Source organism: Vombatus ursinus, unplaced genomic scaffold (assembly GCF_900497805.2).
Source record: "Vombatus ursinus unplaced genomic scaffold, bare-nosed wombat genome assembly UNPS02009994.1, whole genome shotgun sequence".
Lineage (NCBI taxonomy): Eukaryota > Metazoa > Chordata > Mammalia > Diprotodontia > Vombatidae > Vombatus > Vombatus ursinus.
In genome coordinates this window covers 7,626,183-7,648,438 of record NW_020949772.1, presented here as the reverse complement: position 1 = coordinate 7,648,438, position 22,256 = coordinate 7,626,183, and the positions used below count along the sequence as shown (strand labels likewise).

General features: G+C 55.8%; 1 protein-coding gene across 1 annotated transcript in view; it reads left to right on the top strand.

Moving 5' to 3' along the window:
* SETD1B (SET domain containing 1B, histone lysine methyltransferase) overlaps positions 1-22,256 on the top strand; it is a 37,772-nt gene that overhangs the window by 5,277 nt on the left and 10,239 nt on the right. The window contains 11 exon segments of the mRNA XM_027853521.1: positions 22-134; positions 3,539-4,264; positions 4,266-4,796; positions 13,404-14,201; positions 15,682-15,855; positions 16,123-16,210; positions 16,307-16,578; positions 17,740-17,866; positions 19,078-19,530; positions 20,147-20,421; positions 20,423-21,584. Coding sequence (XP_027709322.1) covers positions 22-134; positions 3,539-4,264; positions 4,266-4,796; positions 13,404-14,201; positions 15,682-15,855; positions 16,123-16,210; positions 16,307-16,578; positions 17,740-17,866; positions 19,078-19,530; positions 20,147-20,421; positions 20,423-21,584 — 4,719 coding nt within the window.

The following is a 22,256-nucleotide window of genomic DNA, read 5'->3' as shown; positions in this document are numbered from 1 at the left end:
TCTTGTCTGTGGTCTGTGCAGGCGAAACTCGAATGCGATTCTACGAGTTGCTGGTGAATGGCCTGTACACTCCCCAGACCCTCCCAGTGGGCATCGAGCTGGACACCTCCCCAACAGCCAATAAAACTTTGCAGGTGAGTTGGGTGATTCCCTTCCTCTCTCCCAACTTTCCTCAGCCTTAGCTGACCCTTGAGGGGTTGACGTGGGGGGTGTGTGTGTGTGTGTGTGTGTGTGTGTGTGTGTCTTTGTCTGTGTCTGTGTCTGTGTCTGTGTGTGTGGGAGGAGTAGAGGAGAAAGTCATGAACAAAGTGGCTTTACAGAGGGGGCCAGAAAAAGACCTGGATTCAGAGTCTATTCCTGACAGTCTGTGACTATTAGGCTCAGTTTTCACATCTGTGGAATGGGAATAATACCTGCGATACTTCTGTCCCTATGATAGTTATAAAGTTCAGATAAGAAAATATGTATAAAGCAGAATGCTGACTCTTTAGAACTAGGTCAAGGGGAAAGATGAGTGGTGGGGAGGGGTCCCGCTTTGTGCTTTCTGACTCTGGAGCCCTCTGTCCAAAGCAGTTCCAACTCCAGGGAGGGTGCTCTTTCCACCCCTTGTGTGCCCCATCCCTGTGCTAAGTACAATAGAGGGAATGCCCTGTCCTGGGGAAACTGAGGCTCATCAAGGAGATGATCTTACCCTAGACTGATGAGTCTAGGGCCAGACCCTAGGCTGGTGAGTTTTTTGCTCTGCAGGCTGTCACTCATCCCCATTGTTAAGTTCTGAGCTGCCTCACCCAGGACATGGTCAGGGATCCCCAGAGAGTCCAACCAGGGACCCGTTTTCTCCCCTTTTTTTTTTTCAAATGTAAAAATCCTCACAAACAGCAACAAACTTTGTGCCCCAGAGGACTTCTCCCTATGGGCAGAGCTCCCGGCTGAGCCCTGTGTCTCAGATCCTTGTCTCTCCAGCCTAGGAGGGTCCTATCCCTACTTCTATTAACCCTCTCCTTGGCCCCCAGCATGTAAACTCAGCCTCCTAGTTGGACCTTTTTTTTTTTCTTCAAGGCAATGTGGGGTTAAAGTGACTTGCCTAGGGTTACACAGGTAGTAGGTGTCAAGTGTCTGAGGTCCGATTTGAACTCAAGTCCTCCAGACTCCAAGGCCAGTGCACTATCCACTGTGCCACCTAGCTGCCCCCCTCCTATTAGGACCTTTTTGACCCTATAGTTAGGTGGTACAGTGGATAGAGTGCCAGACCTGAAGTCAGGAAGACATGAGTTCGGATCCAGTCACAGACATACCAGCAGTCTCACCCTGGGCAAGTCACTTGACTGCTGTCTGTCTCAGTTTCCTCGATTATAAAATGGGGAGAATAGTACCTACCTTCTAGTGCTGTTGTAAGGATCAAATGAGATAATTGTAAAGCAACTTAGCACGGTGCCTGGCTCAGAGTAGGTACTTAATAAATGTCTGTTTCTCTTTTCCCCCTTACTTACCAAGAAACTTAACTAAAAGCCTCCATGCTTGAGAGAAAAATTGCTTCCTCTGGGTGTTCCTCCTTCCTGTATCCCTTTAAGCATCAACCAGTATCCCCCTCCAGCAGACATCTCTGGAACAGGGAGAAGCACACAGAGGGCTACTTAGCCCAGCAAAATCTCTCTCCCTATCACCCCAGAAGACTTTAGGTACCCTCATGGGATCTGACCTGTGTGCTGGTATTTCTCATGATGGGCCCCATCCACCCCTATTCCAGCCTGCCTCCACCTCCTTGTGTGTGTGTGGGCAGGGGCCTAGCTCTATCCCCAGTCATGGACCCTGCCCTGCAGAAGAAACTTGGGATGGGGGAAGAGGGAGCAGGGACTATAATTCTTCAGCTGCTCAAACAAACCACCTGCCTTTTTGTTTTTCTCACTAAATATTCTTTGACTTCCCTCCTCCACAACTTTTGTCTGTCTCTCTGTCTGTCCCTCTCTGTCTCCGTGCTTCTTGGTATAATCTGGATTCTTTCTCTCCTTCCTCTCCCTCTCTTTCCCTTTCCCAGTCCCTGGAAGTTAAAGGCACTCCTCCCTTTTCCAGGCTGAATTAGTCAACAAGTATGCCTCAGTTTACCCAGGAGATGGGTTCAGAAAGAGCTCTCCTGTAAAAGGAATCTTTTTTTTTTTTTTTTAATATTTTAGGAAAAGAAATCTTTGCTTGAAACAAGTCTCAGCTGTAGGGGATTTGGGTCAGAAGCCCCGAATGAACTCATGTTTTGAGGAAGAGTGAGTGTGAGTGTGTGAGAGAGAGAGAGAGTGTGTGTGTGTGTGTCCGTGTGTCCGCGTGTCCGCGTGTCGGTGGGGTGGACTTCCAGGTGGGACAGTATATGAAGGCAGCAGACTGAGAGGATCCCACCCTGAGCCCCCAAGTGGGGGGTGGGGAGCAGCACCTAGAGAGGGACCCCAGACCCCTTTGCAGGAAAGTGAGGACAGATCCTCACCCCAAGCTCTGGCCTTTGCCTCCTCCTATGAGTTTTGTCTTTATCTCAGCCTTTCTACTTCCAACCTCAGTGGCTGTGGGTAAATTATTTTCTCTCTCTGGGATTCAGCGCCCCCTTCCTCTTTTAGCTCTAAATCAGTGCTCTCGATAAATTAGTAAATAAATTAATGACTTAAATGACTTCATCTCCCTGGGCCTCAGTTTCCTTATCTGTACAGTGAGGGGGATTGAACTTGCAGGCCTGTGGTCCCTTTCTCCTCAGGATCCATGATTTAATGATCCTGTTAAAGAAAGATCTCTAGATATCAGGAGACAAAGCTGAAGTGTGTGGTTTTGCCACTAACTCTGCACTTAGAAGAGATGGTGTCCTTCCCTCTTAGGTTGTATTTTCTTATTGCCCTTTTCTGAGCCTCGGTTTTCTCAGCTGTGAAATGGATGTAACAATAATAATTGGGCTTTCTGACTTGGCAGGTTCGTTGTGAGGTTGGTAAACATGAGGTGTGAGCTCTTACCATCATTAATCTTGCTCTTTCCTTGTTCGCCCTCTGCCAAGACTGGCATTGGTGGGCAGGGGGGCAGGATGGGGTAGGGGGGAGATGCCGTCCCAGACCTAGGGAGAGCTAGCCGAGCACAGATTCAGGGAGCTAGAGAAGGCTTGGATAGGGTTCCCATCTGATTTAGAACTGAAAGGCACGTCCCCTTCACGGCAGCCTGGTCCGAAGGGAGGCAGAGAGAGTCAAAGTGAGTGGCTGTGTATCTCACAGATGGCCACAGTAGAGTGGGTTTGGTTTCTGGGCTCTGAACCTGCCCCTGAGGGATGGTAGATATTTCCCACGCGCCTCCTCTGTGCCAGGGGGACCGAGACAAGACGAAAGTGTCAAAGTTCCTGCCTCGAAGCGGGGGAGACGGCGTGAACGTGGAGAGAGATCTCAATCTATGTAACACATTGGGGGAGCTTATTGGACAAAGGTCTGGAAGGGTAGGTCGGACCTTGTTTTAGATGGCACGCCAAGGCTTTGGGGCCCAGCTGCCGCCCCGGCTCATGCCTCTCCCTCTCTCCCCTGTCCAGTTAACGGATGCCTTGAAGCGCCTGAAGGACGGTAGCAGTAGCGCGGCCTCGGCCGGCTCCTCGGCATCTGTCACTCCCAACAGCAGCACGCCCTTCTCCCACGACACCGCCTATTCCAGCAGCCGCCTGGACACCCCCAACTCCTACGGCCAGTGCACGCCGCTCACGCCCCGCCTGGGCACCCCCTTCTCCCAAGACTCCAGTTACTCCAGTCGCCAGCCCACGCCATCTTACCACTACAGCCAGGACGCGGGCTACAAGGCCCGCCGTCACGAGACCAAATTCACGGACGCCTACAACCGCCGGCACGAGCACCACTATGTGCACAACTCATCCGGGGCTTTCCGCTCCTCCGAGCACACGTTTGGTGCTGGTGCTGCCGCTGCTACGGCCACCGCCAGCGGCGGCGGCGGGGCTGGAGGGGGTGGAAGTGGCGCCTACAAGCCCCACGTGCAGCCAGAGGCCCCCCAGTATTCCCATACTCCCCCTTCAGCCCCCTTGGGCCACACTAGCACCAACTACAAGTCGGCCTTCTCCCCGTACCAGGCTCCGGCCCTGTTTGCCCCGCACCCCGAGGAGCCGGCGACTATGCCGGCCTTTGCCCAGGCGGGCCGGGACGGTGGGGAGTACCGCCGGGCGCAGCCCCCGGCCGAACCCCCTGCCGTTGTTGCTTCAGCGGCCAAAGAGAGACCCGAGACTCCCCCTGGGCCACCGCCGCCGCCGCCGCCCCCCCCCCGAGCTGAACAGCCTGGAGCCCGGCGGGGGCCCCAGCTTTGGCTGGAGCCCTGAGCGTTGCACCAGCCCCGGGACGCCGACCCTGGAGTCATCTCCGCCATCCTCGGAGAAGCCACATGACAGCCTCGACTCCCGCATCGAGATGTTACTGAAGGAGCAGAGAACCAAACTGCCTTTCCTGCGGGAGCACGATTCGGACACAGAGCTGCGCATGGAGGGCAGCCCCATCTCCTCCTCTTCCTCTCAGCTTTCCCCGCTGCCCGCTTTTGGCTCCAACTCGCAGCCAGGCTTCCGAGGCCAGACCCCCTCCTCCCGCCCCTCCAGCACGGGCCTGGAGGACATCAGCCCAACCCCCCTGCCAGACTCGGACGATGAGGAGGACCTGGGCTTGGCCCTGGGCCTGGGCCCCCGCCCCCCGCCAGAGCCGGGCCCCCCTGACCCAGCTGGTCTTCTGGGCCACGGGGCCGAGACGGCCAAGGAGCTGGCTGGGGAGAGGACACCCACCTCAGAGAAGATGGATGAGGTAAGTGTGGCCACCGGTACCCGGGGAGCTCGCTCGGGCTGCGGTCTCCACTGCCCTCTTGCCCTTCAGTGTGAGCAGGGGAGTACAAGGTTGCAGGCGCTGAAACCTCAGGGAGACTTTCGGATTGTAGACCTGGGAGGAGGTGACAGGCTGAAGGTTACATGACTGGTTAATGACAGGCTTCCTTCGTGGGAGGGTACAAGTGTTGGCTTAGACGAGGCTCAGTCTAGCCTTCCTGCTCAGTTCCCTGGGATCTGGTCCAGATAGAGGAGCCAGAGAGGGGATGCCTTGGCCCGCTTTTCCCAGGGGCCAGATCGCGCCCTCTGGCCCCTCTGCCTTCCTTGAAATGTTCACAGCCTTTTCTGCCTTTCACTCTGAACATGGGCGAGAGAGCGGGGATCCCGCCCCATTCTGGGCCCCCTACTCTGCCAGCCCTGGCATCTTAGCTAGATTTCTCAGAGGAGTTTGGGGAGTCCCTGGGGGGAGACATTTCCTGGTCTCCTTTCCTCCCCCCCCAGTTGGCAGAAGGGAGGGAAGAACAGCTGTGTTCTGATTGACAGCTTGGGGGGCTGGGGGCTGGAGAGGGCCTCTGGGCCCGAGCCCATCAAGGAGCTTCCACAAGGGTGCATGGGAGATTCCTGCAGTACCCCCATTCTGGCTTCCCCACTCCTGCCTCCCTTCCCTGTTGGGCAGAGAGGAATGGGACAGAATAGCCCTGGCTCTCAGGGTGGGAAAGCACCACCTTCCAGCTCACTTAAAATACGTCGGGATCACAAAGTCATGGCCTCTCCTGGAGAGCTGTCTCTGGTCCTGTCTGGTGAGGAAGGGAGGGCCAGAGGAGCAGGAGTCAGGACTGATGTCTCTTCTTTTCCCTTCAGTCTTCCCTTTGCCTGCTCTTTGGGCCGTCTCTCCCCCCGTCCTGTCCCCAGCCAGGTTATCCCCTAGAGCCCACCAAGGAGACGGAGGTGTGCCTTCTTGCTGGGACTTTCTCACGCACTCCTCAGCCCCACAGCTGTATCTGTTAGGTGTCTGGCCTCCTGGGAGTGGAGCCATGAACACCGAGGACCTGGGACGTCCCATGGGAAGTTTCTGCTCTGTTTAGTCGTGTCTAGATTCTCACCCCTAGGTCCGAAGCTGGAAGAGATCTTAGCTTCCTCCTCCCACTTCCTTTTACTCATGAGAAAACTGATTAAGTGACTTGCTGAAGGTCCCCTGGATAGCAGACGGACGAGCCTGAGCTTTCCCTTCCTAGGACACTGTCCTGCCAAATGCTGAGGTCAGTAGGATTCACTGCCCCAGCAGCATCTCCAGGCCCGTGCTGCCCTCAGTCAGGGCGCCTGCGGCAGCTGCAGGGAAAAGAGCCAGCTAAGACAGCCGTGCTGCAGCACGGGGTGGGACACTTTCAGGGACCTCTTCCCTCCTCCCATGCTCCTGAAGGAGGCAGGTGAGAGGGTGGGATGCAGCTCACCGTGCCATTCAAGGCTCTGGCTCAAGCCTGGCCATCCGCTTGCAGACTTCTGGGCTTTATGGGCCCAGTTTGGAGCAGGGTGATAGAAGGAGAGAGAATTTCCTGACAAGTTTAAACGTGAGGTAGAGAAAGGACGAATAAGGCTCCAGAGGGGACGGACGAAGGGAGTTGTCACTCGTAGGGACAGAGAAGGGCTTGTGGCTGGGTTTTTGGGGGGTTATCTGTGGATTTATGTTATCCTGACTTCTTCCTGTCCTTGGAGCCTATCTCAGCCTCTCCAGTACCCAGCAAGAGCATTGGTCCTTCACGCCTCAGGGCCATCTGCCTGGGGGTGCCGAGGGTGTGGACAGTGTTTTGGCCCAAGGATGGGAGCACTCTGCTCTCTGTGGGTGGGCCTGGCCCCAAGAGCCTTTGATTAAGGTCCCGGAGCTCCCACTGGGGAAGAACACTCTGTCCTTTTTGGAATCACTGGAGAGGGGAGAAGAAGGGGAAGGGTTAGGGGCCCATCTGCCCAGGTAGATCCTGCCTTAGCTCGGAGCTTTGTGGTGTTCTGGGATGGCAGCGTGCTGGGGGAAGGGAGCCTTGGGCAGGGAAAGGGTCCCATCTTCTCCTCTGACCTGTTTCTTGCAGTAGCGGGGAGCGGTGATATAGCCTAAAAGGTCTTAGGGCCTCCTACCCCCACCCCCAGCCCACTAGCCCAGTGCCTAAGTGCAGAGTAAGGGATGAGGTCTTGCCCAGAGATGGGGAGGGTGAGAGTGGAAAGGCCGGCAGGGGAAGAAGATGGGCCATGTATGAGCTCATGGGTGGATCTGGGTCAGTGGATAGAATGTGGCCCCTGTGGGACCCCCAAGGCCATTTCCAGATGGACTTTGGGCCCCACCCCCCCAGTTACATCCTGTGGGGCCTTGGGCCAATGGCTACCTCTCACAGCCAAACAATAACCTCTGCCTTCGGTTCGTTCTAAAGGCCGTCCCCATCCGCCCCATGAGAGAGAGAGTCAGGGCAAGGCTCACTTTAGAGATGAAGAAACCGAGGCCCAGGGTCACCACTGAAGCTCGTCTTCTCAAATTATCTGACAGTCTTATAGCATCTTGAGGTTTCTAAAAGATTTGACAAATGTTTGTCTTGTTTGAGAGGAGACATCTTGTTTGAGATTGGCGCTTGAAGGGAGCTGGGGCATTGGAGGCAGACACATCAACACTTATTATAGGCTGAGTGACCCTGGACGAGGCGCTAGACTTCTCAGCTTCCTCATCTGTGAAACAGGGCCCAGAGTCAGGAAGACCTGAGTTCAAATCCTGCCCCAGACACTTACTAGCTATGTGACCCTGGACAAGTCATTTATTCTGTTTGCCTCTGTTTCCTCATTTGTAAAGTGGGGACAATAATAATAATAGCGCTTCCCTCCCAGGGATATTGTGAGGATCAGATGAGATAATAGTTGTAAAGTGCTTAGCACAGTGCCTGGCACATAGTAAGCGAGGTACAAGTGGTAGCTATTACCACTGTTACTCTTGATAACCTAGAATAGGCATGCTTAGCCTGGGTTAAAAACCCAGTTGGAGCCTCAGGCATAGATTTCAGGGGGTTCATGAACCTGGATGGGAAACAAAATGACATTTTTATCTCCACTAACTTTTGGTTTCCCGTTTGTAATTTTATTTTTATTTTATTATTCTTTCTTTTTTTTTTTGGTTAGGCAATGGGGTTAAGTGATTTGCACACAACTAGTAAGTGTTAAGTATCTGAGGCCGGATTTGAACTCAGGTCCTCCTGACTCCAGGGTCTGTCCCCTTTGTAATTTTACATATTGTATTTTAATCAATCAGTAAGCCTTTATTAAGCACTTACTATGTGCCAGGCATTGTGCTAAGCACTGGGAGCATTTAAAGCCATGGTATTGAGCTGGGGGTGTCTGTGACTACCAGAGGGATCCAGGACCCTCCCCAAAAGGTTAAGGACTCCTGACCGAGCCTCTTCCAGCTCTAAATTGGGGATACGCGGATCCCATATGATGCGGTGTTTGCCTGTGTCAGAGAGGTCTAGTGACTTTCTGGTGGTTGCACAGCCTAGTGAGAGTTGATGTCAGGATTGTCTCTGCCAGCCCCCCCAAACACACACACACACACACCCCCCCGTGTCCCACCCCAACTCCAAGGCCCCCAGCCTAGGCGCAGTGCCATCCTCTGGCCTCTGCATTCTGTGCCTTGGCATTGAGGGATGGGGCGGGAGTCTGACTCTCTTTCCGTGGCTGTCTGTGCCCTGTGGTGGCACAAACCAGGTGAGTGACGGGCGCCAGACCTGGCCCTCCAGTGACTGCTGGTGTGTCCTTGGGTGAGCAGCCTGGCTTCTGGACCTGACTTTTCCTCCTCTGTGATGTTAGAAAATTGAACTTGGCAGCCTGTAAGGTCTCTTCAGATCTAAGATCCTGTGACCTCTCTGGGCCTCAGTTTCCCCGCCTGTTAAACTCGGTGCTTGGGCTCAATTTTTGTCGAGGTGCCTTCCAACCCTAGTTTGAGGATACGACCTCCCCCAGGCCTCAGTTTCCCCTTCGGTAAAACTAGGTCTTTGGGCTTGGGGGTGCCCTGGGTCCATGGCGGGGGCAGATAAGGCAGAAGTTTGGTGTCGAGGAGCGGGGGTGGGGGTGATGCCGACCTAGAGGTCAGGGAGTCTAACCAGGGCTGTGGCGGGGTGAGATTGGAAATGAGGAACTCTGAAGCCATCCTGGCCACTTGAGATCCTCAGGCTGGTCTCAGAAAGGAAGCCCAACGGTGTGATAAGAACTGACAGGCAAGGGTTTCCCTCACTCTCGTTTCTCAGTGGTTTGATTCATGGCCAGGAAGAGGGAGGTCCAGACCCACGTGCTGGCTCTGGGAGGCAGATACCTGTGTGGCCTTGCTGATTCAGGGTGCCTCAGGCTGGCTGTCTTCCTCGTCCCCCGCCCTACTCCCCACCTGCCCGTGGTGTCCCCAGAATGGAGGCCCAGGCAGACGGGGACTTGCCATCTTTTTGCCAGCCTTTGGACCCAGACCTTCTCCTTGGAGGGGAAAATCAGATCATACATACATGTAGAGCCCCCCAGATCCAGGCTGCTTCTCTCTCTCTCTCTCTCTCTCTGCCTCTGCTATATTGGACAAGGGAAAGAAAGACAGTTTGAGGGTTCATTGATTCCTTCCCCCCCACTCCCCATCTTATGCTCCCTCCTCCAAAAACAGAAAAGGGTTTCCCTCCTCTTCCAGTGTCTGTAATAGAACGAGACCCCTGGGACCCAGGTACCCAATTTCTCTTCCAGGTTCCCTAAAGCATCTCCTCCTGCCCCGCCCCACTTCCCCTAGGGGCCAGGACAAAATAATAATATCCCAGATCCCAGCACTCCGGGAGGCTGGGCCAGGGGAGGGACCTGTCTGCAGGGCGTGCCCAGAACCTGCCAGGTGCTTAGAAGGGGCAAGGTTGTCTCCTCCCTCCTAATCACCCAGGCCCCATCTTCCCCTCCCCTTAACCAGGGTAATTAATGGGTCTATAATTAGTATGGGCTGGCTCTGAACAGAGGAGGGGCCCCAGGAGAGGCTGGCAGAAATAAACAGGGTGGATGGAGGGTCAGTAAAAGACATTTTGGTGTTTCCTGGTCTGCTCTTATCCTTGGGCCAGAGAGAACTAGATGGAAGGTGGGGGACACGGCGAGAGGGCCCCCGGCAGCTCAGGCCGAGGTGGAATACCGGGAAGGGGGCATTTTGTGGAGGGAGACCTAGGTTTTTGAGGTCCTGACTGGCTCACACCATTCAAAGCCCCAATGCCCAGCCAATAGATGTGGGAGAGAGGGGGCCAAGTTGGGGGGAGGTCTTGGAGCAAATCCACAGAAAGCTGGAGAAACAGTGGTTCTTCCTGATCTCTAAAACTGTAGTCCCCACCTAGATGCTCCCCAGTACCATACCCTCCAGTACGGGGATGGAACTGGTTCCGTGTATTTTAACAAAGTGATTTCCACAGCCAGGGGTTCCTTGATCCTCATACCACCCCGGGATGGAGGCAGAGCAGAGATCATTATTGACCCCATTTCACAGATGAGGCAACTGAGGCTTTTTGAGGTTAAGTGATTGGATGAAAGGAGGAAGAGGAGGGGAGGAGAGAGAGAGAAGCAAGAAGAAGAGCTGGGGTTGGGGGGGAGCCTGGGAGAGCTTCCTGGCCCTGCCTCCGCTGTCTGTAAGAATCTTTCCGTAGGCAGGTAGTGGTGGAGTCACTGGACCCCCAGGAGGCAGCAGGATTCTGTCCCTGCTACCTGCCTGTCTGACACCAGGTGCTCCTGTTCCAAGACCCGACCTAATTAAAAGGCTGCACCTGCGCCTCCCGTGCGTGTCTACAATCCGGGGAAAGTGAGGGGCTGGGGACACCCATCTCTGGCCCCTAGCTCCCGTGACATTGGACACCTGGCTTTGGCCTGGCGTGTGCTTTTGGCTAGGAGTCAAGAGGCCTGGGGACCATGTCTGTCCCCTCTGTGTGTGGGTAGCGCCAAGGAGGGAGCCTGCAGCTGTGCCCACATCCCAGCTCGGGGCACCTGCAAACCCAGGCAGCCCCAAGGACTTCCAGACTCCAAAGCAGTGAGGGAGTGTCTTCAGGGATCTCTCAGATCAGCTGTGGGCTGGGGAGGTGTGAGCCTGGATGGGGGATGGGGAGTAGGAGATACAACCCCCCCCCCCCAACTCCATGGGTTCTCTGTTCTGCAACTCCTTGTCCCCACTGAGGGGAGGCAGGTCTTTCTAGGGGTATGGGGTGGCAGGGAATGTAGTCTTATGAGCCTGGGCAACTGTATCTGAGTGAGTGAGTGTGTGTGTGTGTGTGTGTGAAATGTATTTACTCACACACCTTCCCACTCTTCCAAGTGCAGCTGACTACAAATGAAGGATTTAAATAACCCAGCAGATTTCCACCCCCTTCTTGACATGCTTCTCGAGGCAGGAGCTGTGTGTCTTTGTTGGGGGCGGGGAGGCATCAGCCAGGGGCAGGTTCTTTTCTCCTAATGGATTGAACCCTCAGGGCCCAGGGCTAGCTGTATGGTAGGGGCAAGGCATCACTCAAGCAGTATATCGGAGCCATCTCTCCCTGTAATCCCAGTTTTTACCCAGAAGGCCTCTGAGTGGGTAGGATAGGGTGGGGGAGCATTTCTGAACTCTTTAACCTCAGCTGTGTGAGGCATCCTGATGTAGTAGATGGACCTAGAGTCAGGGAAGCCTTGGTTGTAATCTGATCTCAGACACTTAGCTGAGTGACCCTGGGTGAGTTAATCTGACCCTTCTCAGCCTTACTTTCCTTATCTGTACAATGGGGAGAATAAAGGCACCTACTTCATATGATAGTTTTGAGAATCAAATGAGATATTTGTAAAGCACTTTGCAGACCTTAAAGCATTATACAAATAAAATAATAATAACACTATCAGGTACCCCCGGAGAACTCTCCATGGCTTATTAGCAAGAGGAAATTGACAGGAATTCCCTCACTAATATCCAACCTCTACAGGATCACTTCCAGACATGGGGAGCCCACCCCATTTTGACACCACCCTACTAGTGCCCAAATGTACGGGCTGGTTCTGGACTGTGGAGCTGACACAGAAGTCCACTCCCAACCCAATGGAAAGAGCCCTGAGTTTAGTGTTAAGAAACCTGTGTTTTAATCCTTTCTCTTCCTCTTTAGTATCTTAGTGACCTTGAGCCAGTCACTTTTCTCCCTAGGCTTCAGTTTCCTCACCTGTAAAATAAGGGTGTTAGGATGCCCTCAGGTTCCTCCCTACCCTGGGTCTAAATCTATGATCCTATGATAAAATCACAGGTCTGGACCAAAAGAAACAAAGAATTAATACCTTCGGTGGTCAGCTGATCTGCCCCATAGAAATACTTGGTAGTTTACTAAGTAAGCTTCTTACCCCTGGGATTCCTCTTGTTTCAGAACAAGCCCCAACAAATTTAGAGCCAGCCCTCCAATTTACAAGCCAGACAATTTTTTTTTTAACTTTCCAGGAAATAATTTTTTTAAAGTATGTTTGTATGGTGATCCTGGGTGGGTGGGTTGGAGTAGCCCCAGGCCTCCAGTCCAGGGAGCCTTCCAGAGGATGGGAGCTGGGAGAGGCTTCAGAGACAGTCCGGTTCAGGCCCAGTCCAGCCTCCCTTGCCGTTATAGAGAAGGAACGTCCTGGGCAGGTTGTCTAACTTCAAATCCGCTGAGACCTCCTGGGGGGCTCACTTTCTGGTCCCCTCTCTCTGATGTCTACCTGCTTTCATCCCCCTCCCCCATCTACCTGACTCTCCCCTCCCCCATCTACCTGATTTCCCCTTCCTCTATCCCCCCTGACTCTCCCCTCCCCCATCTACCTGATTTCCCCTTCCCCTATCCCCCTGACTCCCCCTCCCCTGTCTACCTGATTTCCCCCTCTTCTATCCCCCTGACTCCCCCTCCCCCATCTACCTGACTCTCCCCTCCCCCATCCCCCTGACTTCCCCCTGAGGACACAAAGGTCCAGCTGAAGAATGAGCTGGAGCTTAAGAGGCTCCAGGGACACTTCCTCCCTTTGCTCGCTCACCTTCAGCCCAGGTCCCTAGCACTGCCTTTACTGAAGGGCGCCATCTGGTGGTCAAGCTTTATTTTCTTTAGTGGTCTTGGTTATTCCTACCTCTAGGGCCAGAAAAGGACCCTGGGTCGTGTGGTCCTGCCCCCATTTGACAGATGAGGAGAGAGTCTTAAATGCCTTTCCCCAGCTTGAAGAGGCACTGAGAGGCTGAGCCATCATTTCACCCGGGTCCTCTCTCCCTGAGCCTCAGTTTCTCTCTAAAGTGAAGGGGTGACTTAAGTGATCTCTCAGGTCCCAGGTGGCTGTGAATCTACACATCTGTGACTCTGAATTCAGTGTTCTCACCGTCCGTTCACTGTGATTTTGAGAGACAGAATGCTCCTTAAGCACAAGAATTGGTTCTTCTTTTGGGGGACGAGCGTGGGTCCCAACGCACTTAGTAAATGCTAGTTGATTGACTGATTGATGACCTAGAGACATAACACTTCCTTGGTAGTCCTGGACAGGGGCTGAGGATGAGGGAGGGGGGGAGCTTGGGCTCCTTGGGAGCCACCTACCCTGTCTTCTTTCTCTTCAGGGTCAGCAGTCCTCAGGTGAGGACATGGAGATTTCAGATGACGAGCTGCCCTCTGCACCCATCACCAGCGCCGACTGCCCCAAGCCCATCGTGGTGAACTCATCAGTCACCACCCCAGCAGTGCTGGCGACAGCCATCCCCCTGCCACCCCCTGGCTTCCCACCGCCACTGCCGCCTCCGCCGCCCCCTCCTCCCCAGCCCGGTTTCCCCATGCCACCCCCGCTCCCCCCGCCGCCGCCGCCACCTCCGCCCCCCACCCACCCAGCTGTAACGGTGCCGCCTCCGCCTTTGCCAGCACCGCCACCTCCCCCAGGGGTGCCCCCACCCCACATCCTGCCCCCGCTGCCCCCCTTCCCTCCGGCCATGTTCCCCATGATGCAGGTGGACATGATGAACGTGCTGGGTGGGCAGTGGGCAGGGATGCCCATGTCCTTCCAGATGCAGACGCAGATGCTTAGCCGAATGATGCAGGGTCAGGGCGTGTGCCAGTACCCTCCATTCATGAGTAGCGGCATGCAGTTTGTGAATCTGCCCCCCTACCGGCCCTTCTCCATGGGCGCCACGGTAGGGCGGGGCCAGCAGTGGCCCCCGCTGCCAAAGTTTGACCCATCGGTGCCCCCGCCGGGGTACATGCCCAAGAAGGAAGACCCACACAAGGCCACGGTAGATGGAGTGCTGTTGGTGATCGTCAAGGAGCTGAAGGCCATCATGAAACGGGACCTGAACCGTAAGATGGTGGAGGTCGTAGCCTTCCGGGCCTTCGATGAATGGTGGGACAAGAAGGAGCGGATGGCCAAGGTAAGGGGGCGTGGTGGGCTGCGGAGCACCGGGCGGGAGTGAGAGGAGAAACAGGAGATGGGAAAAGGCCCAGTCCCTGTCCTCCCGGGGCTCTCAGGCTAGCTCGGGCTGAGATGGACCCGTCGCAGCTCAGCACAAAAGCCATCTGCGCTTCGGCCCACTGCTTCTTGCCATGGGCCCGTGAGCAGGGCGGGACAGGTGGTGTTTATCCCCATCTTGGAGAGGAGAAAATGGAGCCTCTGAGAGGAGATCACGGGGCCAATAAGTGGTAAAATTGGGAAGCATACTCAGGGCACCTAGCATAGAGCCTTGCCCCGAGGCTGCATTTCTGATCATTCAGTTGGATTTAGCCAACACTTATTAAATCTCTTCTGTATACCAAGCACCGTGCTAGGTGCTGGGTGTGCGAAGGGAAAAACAATCAGACAGTCCTTGACTTCAAAGTGTCTGTATTCTGTTGGACAAGTAGACAGTAAGTGATGGTTGAGGGCAGCCTAGACTGAGTTCTGAAATGGAGGGGTCGGATGGCGAGCTAGGTGGCGTAGCAAATGGCCAGTTGGACTTGGATCCAGGAAGACCCAAGTTCAAATCCTGCCCCAGCCACCTACTAGTCTGTGGTCCTGGGCAAGTAAGTCACCGATCCTCAATTTCCTTGTCTGTAAAATAGGGATAAAGGAGCACCTACCTTACAGAATTGTTGTGGTGACCCAATGAGAGCTTTGTAAACCTGAAAATTTGTAAAGGCTGATTGTTGTTGTTATAATAACAATAATAATGATAACTATTACTATTTTTGGGGAGGCATCAATAAGGGTTAAGTGACTTGCCCAGGGTCACACAGCTAGGAAGTGTCTGAGGCTAGATTTGAACTCAGGTTCTCCCGACACTAGGGCCAGTGCTCTATCCAGTACACCACCTAGCTGCCCCTATATTATTATTCAGAGTTGGGACTGGGGAGGAGGGGAGGTGCCAGAGTCATCTGTGGCAAAGGCCATGGGGTCCAGAAGCCCTGGTGTTGGGGTGGTGCTGAGACCAGCTGCTTACGAGGGGCTATCCATAGTGGGGGTCACCTCTGTTCGGCCCCGGGCCTCCTCTTGCACAGGAAGGGCAGGGGCAGAGAGCTCATGAGCTAACAGACCGAGGAAGGAAGCTCGGAGGTCTGCTCGTCTGACCCCTGATATTACAGACGAGGACACCGAGTCCTGGAGGGATTAAGCGATGTTGTAATAAGACCATAGCTGTCGACATGGCAGGGACCTCAAAGTTTTCCAGTCCAACCCTCTTTCATTTTGCAGATGGTCCCAGAGAAGGGAAGTGAATTATCCAAGGTCACACAGCAGGTAGTAAGTGTCCCGGGGAACATTTGACCCCAGACCCTGTGATTCCAGAGCCAGGGCTTTCCCCTGGCTACACCCCCCACCCCCCACCCCCCCCCACCCCAAGTCTGCAGCTCTCACTCCCTGGTGTCTCTGCCCCATAGGCATCCCTGACCCCCGTGAAATCAGGCGAGCACAAGGATGAGGAGAGGCCAAAGCCCAAAGACCGCCTCACATCCTGCCTGCTGGAGAACTGGAGCAAGGGCGAGGGGCTGGGCTACGAGGGCATGGGGCTGGGCATCGGCCTTCGAGGGGCCATCAGGCTGCCCTCCTTCAAGGTGAGACCCCCACCCCCGGGCCTGATGGGCCGGGGGGAGGAACTGTGGGGGTGGGAGGCCAGGGCAGGGGATCTGACTCCTCCAGAAAGAGGCCCCCGGCCCTCCCCGTCCACATCTCGGAGCCGGGGGCTCCGTGTTCCACTTGGAGGACGAGGGTGCGGTCGCGTCTCCTCACTTCACAGACACTGGCAGGGGAGACGTAGCTGTGTTTCCCCCTCCCTCCAACGTTCCCCAATACCCCCTCCCCATCGGCGCTTTTACGTGCAGGTAAAGAGGAAGGAGCCGCCAGACCCAGCCTCCACTGGAGACCAAAAGAGATTGCGGCCCTCCACCTCAGTAGACGAGGAAGATGAAGGTGGGTTGTTTTCCCCTGAGGAGCATCGGCCCTTCTTTCCTCCCCAAGCAAAGTCTTTCCCTCATACCCGTCCTTCTTTCTCTCACCTTCCCCCAGAGTCAGAACGGGATAGGGACATGTCGGACGTCCCCTCAGACCTGGCCAAGAAGGACCCGGATGGCGTCAGTATCCGGAGGCGGCCGGCCCGGCCCCTGGAGCTGGACAGCGAGGGGGAGGAGGAGGACGACAAGGAGGAGTCGTCTTCATCGTCCTCGTCGTCGTCGTCCTCGTCGTCGTCGTCCTCGTCTTCGCTGTCCTCGTCGTCATCGTCATCCTCAGAGAAGGAGGAGGATGAGGAGGACAGGCTGGCCAAGACCTCCTCTGACAAGGTGTGGGGTCAGTCCGGAGGGGAGCTGGGTGCTCCGGGGGGGTCCATCAGCCCACTCCCTTTAAGGGCTGAGTCTGTGCCGGGCCCCGGGAGACAGAAAGGGGCAAGAGCAGACCCTCTTCCTGCCCTCCAGGACATCCTCTAAATGGGGGCGGGGGCACACGCATCAGCACGAGAGGGGGTCCGGGACAGGCCTTTGCGAAAGGTGGGATCCGAGCGGGTAGAAGGTAGAAGCTGCCTCCTCCTCCCCCTCGCTGTCCAGGTGGAGCAAAGGTACAGATTCAGGAGAAGCAATTCCTTGTCCGTGGCGCTCCAAGTAGGCCCATGGAGCTAGGGCTCGGGGCAGCTAGGTAAGCAGTAGATAAAGTTCTGGGCTTGGAAGACCCGAGCTCAAATCCAGCCTCAGATACTTACTAGCTATCGCCTGGACAAGTCACTGAGCCCCTGTTTGCCTCAGTTTCCTCATCTGTAAAATTGAGATAATAACATCTGTCTCCCAATAAACACTATATAAACATCAGCTGATATTGCCTTAAAGTTGACAGAGGGCGAGTCAGATAATCAGGTCAGCCAGGTAGGCAGGGCCAAGGCTGTAGACACTTTCCTATGGTCCTCGCAGTATTAGGCTTCTCGAGCAGGGGTGCCCTGGTCAGGCCTAATCTTTAGGAAGATGATGTTGGCGACAGAGCAGAAGATGGATCGGAGTGGGAGGAAAACTTGAGACAGGGATCCCAACCAGAAGGCGAGAGCCGTTGTCTCGACGTGAGGGCATGAGGGCCTGGGCCAGAGGGAGTAGGGAGAAGCGGCCCTATGCTAGAGGTGACAAAGTCTGGCATGAGGTAGATTGCAGGATGCCCACTAGACTGAGAAGCTGGTTGACTGGGAAGAGGGTGGTGCCCTCTACAGTAGCGAAGAAATTTGGAAGAATGGAGGATTTTCAGACGGTTGGAAAGGGAGCAAGGTTTAGGGGAAAAGGCGACGATTTCTGTTTTGAATTTGAGATGCCCGTGTGACGTCCAGGTCAACGTGGCCAAGGGAAAGTTGGAGATGCATGACTGGTTCATCGGAGAGACCAGGACCGGAGATAGAGCGCAGGGACGGATGCCCTTGGGGACACGGCTAGATCCTGACCCCATTCTGTGCTTTCTTCTCCCCCACTCAGGAGGACGAGGAGGACGAGGATGTGGATGAGGAAGAGGAGGAGGAGGAAGGGGACGAGGAAGAGGATGAAGAAGAAATGGCTGAGGTGGAGATTAGTGAGAAAGAAGAGGAGCTGGGCTCTGAAGGAGGTGAGTGTCTCTCTTTCCCAGGCAGATGGAAACACATTGGCCTTGCCCTTGACCGGGATCAGCCTCAAGCTAGCTGTGCCCATCAAGCCTCTGGTGTCTGTCGTTTAAAAAAAAGTTACTGAATTTTATTTGAAGGGGAGGCAGTGTGGTGTCAGCCTTGGAGCCAGGAAAGTCTGGTTTGAAGTCCTGCCTCTGACATGTACATAGTGGCTGTGTGACCTTGTTCAAGTCACTTAAATTCTGCATGTTCTAGGCAGTTGTCTCAAAATCTAAATTGTTAAGAAGGTGCCAGCCTGGGGCAGCTAGGTGGCACAGGGGGTACAGCACTGGTCCTGGAGTCAGAAGGACCCGAGTTCAAATCCAGTCTCAGACCAGACACTTGACACTTACTAGCTGTGTGACCCTGGGCAAGTCACTTAACCCCAATTGCCTCGCCCAAAAAGAAAATGACATAAAAAGAAGGTGCCAACCTGGGGCAAGTAAGTGGTGCAGTGGATTGAGCACTGGCCCTTGAGTCAGAAGGACCCGAGTTCAAATCTGGTTTCAGACCAGACACTTCACACTAGCTGTGTGACATCTGGGTAAGTCATTAACCCCAATTGCCTCGCCCCCCCCCCCAAAAAAAGTGACCTAAAAAGAAGGTGCCAACTTGCATTGGTGAAAAGGAGTGTCCTCCTTCTCCAGGAGTTCCTTGTTAAAATGAAATGCCAGATCTGCCCCATGTCCCCTTTCTCTCTGGCTATCTTTTCTTCTTAATCACTCCCACCCTTCGTAGTAACAACCACCAAAATAATGAAAGGAAAAGGCAGTCTGGCTGATTGACGAGCGTGTCTTGGCACTTACCATGAGCTAAGAGCTGGGGATACAAAGAAAAGCAAAACCAATCCCTGCCCTCAAGGAGCTTCTACTCAAGTTGGGAGAGAAAATGTCACTGACTCGCTCGGTGTTCTAGCGGGGTCACGTTCATTGCGTTCACATCCCCAGCCTTTGAATCGATGGACATTTATCTACTGGGCTTTTATTTCTTCTTTTCTACCAGAAAAAAAGGGCTCCAATGGATCTTTTGTTTGGTTTTTGATCCCCTTGGGTTATATGGTCGGCTGTGGGATCTCTGGGTCTAAGGGGGTGGATGTGTTAGTTGTGTCTGTCTTGCTCCGTCCTACCTTCCCTCCCCGCCCCCCACTCACATGGCCCTGCTTCTGCCCTCCCAGAGGATGTTGGAAGTGTGCCCTCCTCCAAGGCAGAGGCCACGTCCTCCGAAGAAAGTGAGGACTCTTCAGATTATGAGTCCAGTTCAGAGTCCGAGGAGGAGGAAGAGGAGGAGGAGGAGGAGGAAGAGGATGAGGACGAGGCTGAGGCCGAGGAATTAGCGGCGGAAGCGACAGCTGGGGAAAGCCAAGACCCGCCGGGAGCCGGGGAGCCAGCCGTGGAGGCCGGAGCGCTCGTGGAGGATGATGACGAGGTGGTGACCATCCTGGAGTTGACGCCGGTGGTGGATGAGCCAGACTTACCCAACTTGGGGGCGGAGGAGACAGCGGGAGTCGGGGATGCCCCGGAGCTGCCAGGCCTCAAGCAGGTGGGAGAGATGTTGGCTGAGCTCCCCATCTCAGCCGGGCCCCCGGAACCGCCGAGGCACCTGACCCCGTCACCTGTGGATGCTTCAGGTAAACACACTGGCGCGTCTGCCTTGGCTCGCCCCTTCCGAGGCCCCTGAGGTGGTCTCTCCCCTCTCCATATTCTCCTGTCCCCAGACAAGTGGCGGCCTCCATGTGCCTGACCCCACCCTTCGCCCTGAGAGGCCGTCTGCTGTATGCAGGAGGGGAACCTGGGTTCAGATGCCAGCATCAGCTCTGATTAAGCGTTTAATCTTCATGTCACTTAATCTGAGTCTCAGTTTCCTCATCAGTGAAATGGGGATAGTAATGTTTGTGTTCCCTCCCCCACAAAGATGTTCTGAAGAAATCACTTTAGAGACATCAAAATACTATTGAAATGTGAGTTCTCATCTCTCTCTCCCTCCCTCCCTCCCTCCCTTCCTCTCCCTCCCTCCTTCCCTCTCTCTCCCCCCTCCTCACTCCCTCCCTCCCCCTCTCTCCCCCTCCTCTCCCACCCTCCCTCCATCTCTCTCTCTCCCACCCTCCCTCCTCCTCACTCTCTCCCTTCCATTCTCTCCTGCCCTCTCTCCCCCTTCTCTCCCACCCTCCCTCCCTCTCTCTCTCTCTTTCTCTGTGTCTTTCCCTCTCCCACCATCCCTCTCTTCCACTACCCTCTTCCTCGTAGGGGAAGAGTTAGAGGCAGAGCTCAAACCTGCAGAGATCCCCAAGGAGACATCTTTGCGGCAGCTGCAGCGACTGCCCAGTCCGTCTGTCCTTCCCCCAGAGGCCGCACCTCAGCAGGGCAGCTTCCTGCTGGAGGCTGAGGTGGAGGGCCGGCCCCACACCCTAGGCCCCAAGGTGGTCCTTCCTCTGGAACCAGAGCCCCTTCGACTTCAGCCTCTGTTCCCTGTCAGGCCCCCCCAGCCGCTGCCTCTCCCGGAAGAGCCCCTGCATGAAGAACCACCCCCCCCGGACGCCAGGCCGGGACCCTCTGGCCAAGTCCCAGAGCACAGAGACTGTGCCAGCCACGCCGGGCAGTGACACCCCCCTCACTGCCAGCAGCCTGGCCCTCAGTTCCCCCCAGGTTCCCAGCAGCCCCTTCTCCTACCCGTCTCAGTCTCCGGGGCTCAGTGGTGGTGGCATCCCTCGGACGCCTGGGAGAGACTTTAGCTTCACACCCGCTTTTCCTGAGCCCGTGGGGCCCCTCCCTCTGTCTGTCTGCTCCCTCCCACCTGGCAAGAAGCTCCCTGGGGATGATCGACCAGGGCCTGCTGCTCCAGCTTCTTCCAGCCCCCTGGAAACCAGTTTCCCCCTGCCCGTGTCTCTCCCGGTGCCCCTCCCGGTGCCCGTCCCTCTGCCAGTCCCTCTGCCCCTCCCTCCGGGTCCATTGTTGCCCCGCTCTTCTACCTTGCTACCTCTGCCCTTGACCTTGCCCCTGGCTCTGCCTCTGGCCCCCTCCCTACCAAGCCCCTGCCCCCCTCCCACCAAGAGGAAGCCCGGGAGGCCCAAGCGCTCGCCCCCAGCTGTGCTCACCCTGGACGTGCCTCCGGGAAGGCTCGCCGCTGTGCCTCCTGAGGCGGCGGGCCCCAAGCTGCTGCTGCTGGCAGGGCAGCCCCCTGCCGCTGCCTCCTTCCACGGGGCACCAGACCCCCGCGTCGTGACGCTGGACTTCAGGAACGACGGGGGCCTTCCTCCCCCGCTCCCGCCCCCACCGCCACCCCCACCCCCGCCCAACGAGACCGCCAAGCTCCCTTTCAAAGAGCTTGAGAATCAGTGGCCTGAGCAGCCGCCTCCCCCTGACCGCGGGCCAGAGGAGGAGGGGGAGAATGGTGACGGAGGCGGCTTCAGCAAGCCCAAATTGCCTTGGCGCCGGCCGCCCAAGAAGCGGCACGAGGACGTGGTCGTCCCCTCCCTGCCACCCCCTTCCCCCGACTTCCCGTCGCCCCGGCGCCCCCTCTTCCGGCCCCGCTCAGAGTTTGAGGAGATGACCATCCTGTATGACATCTGGAACGGCGGCATCGACGAGGAGGACATCCGTTTCCTGTGCGTCACCTACGACCGGCTCCTCCAGCAGGACAGCGGCATGGACTGGCTCAATGACACGCTCTGGGTCTATCATCCCTATATCCTCCCCTGCCCTGGGGCCCCCCAGGCAGCGTCCTCCGGTCTGCGCGGCCGGTACACCCCACGTGCCGGGCACCGCACCTGCAGAGAAAGGCCGGAGACAGTCCCTGCTCGCGAGGAGTCACGGCCCACGGGGCTGCGGGAAATTTGAGTGGGCAAACACGGCAGCTTCGGAGCCAGGGAATGTGTGTTTCAAGCACTGCCCGGCCGCTCCCTAGCTTCTACTGGGCAAGTCGCCTTTGGCGTCTCAGGTCCTCATCTGTAAAATGAGGGGACTTGTCATTGCCTTCTGGCACTGCATCTGCACTCCCAGCGCACTTGGGCTCCTTGTGTGCCTCAGTTTCCTGTTCCTGAATGGGAGATTGGGCGAGATAACCAGGGAGCTCCGGCAGCCTCCAAGTAATAACCGTAGGCAGCAATCACGTAGCACTTTCTGGGTTGGCAAAGCATCTATTTTGATCTTCCCAGGAACTCTGTGAGAGGGTAGGTGCTCTTATTACCCCTACTCTGCAGTTGAGGAAACTGAGGCAGGCAGAGGTTAAGTGACTTGCCCAGGATCACACTGCTAGTAAGTGTCTCAGGCTGGCCTTAAACTCGGATTTTCCTGACTCTAGGCCCAAGGATCTGTCCCCTGCACCACCGAGCTGGGTTAAGTCTGCGACCCTGTGAAA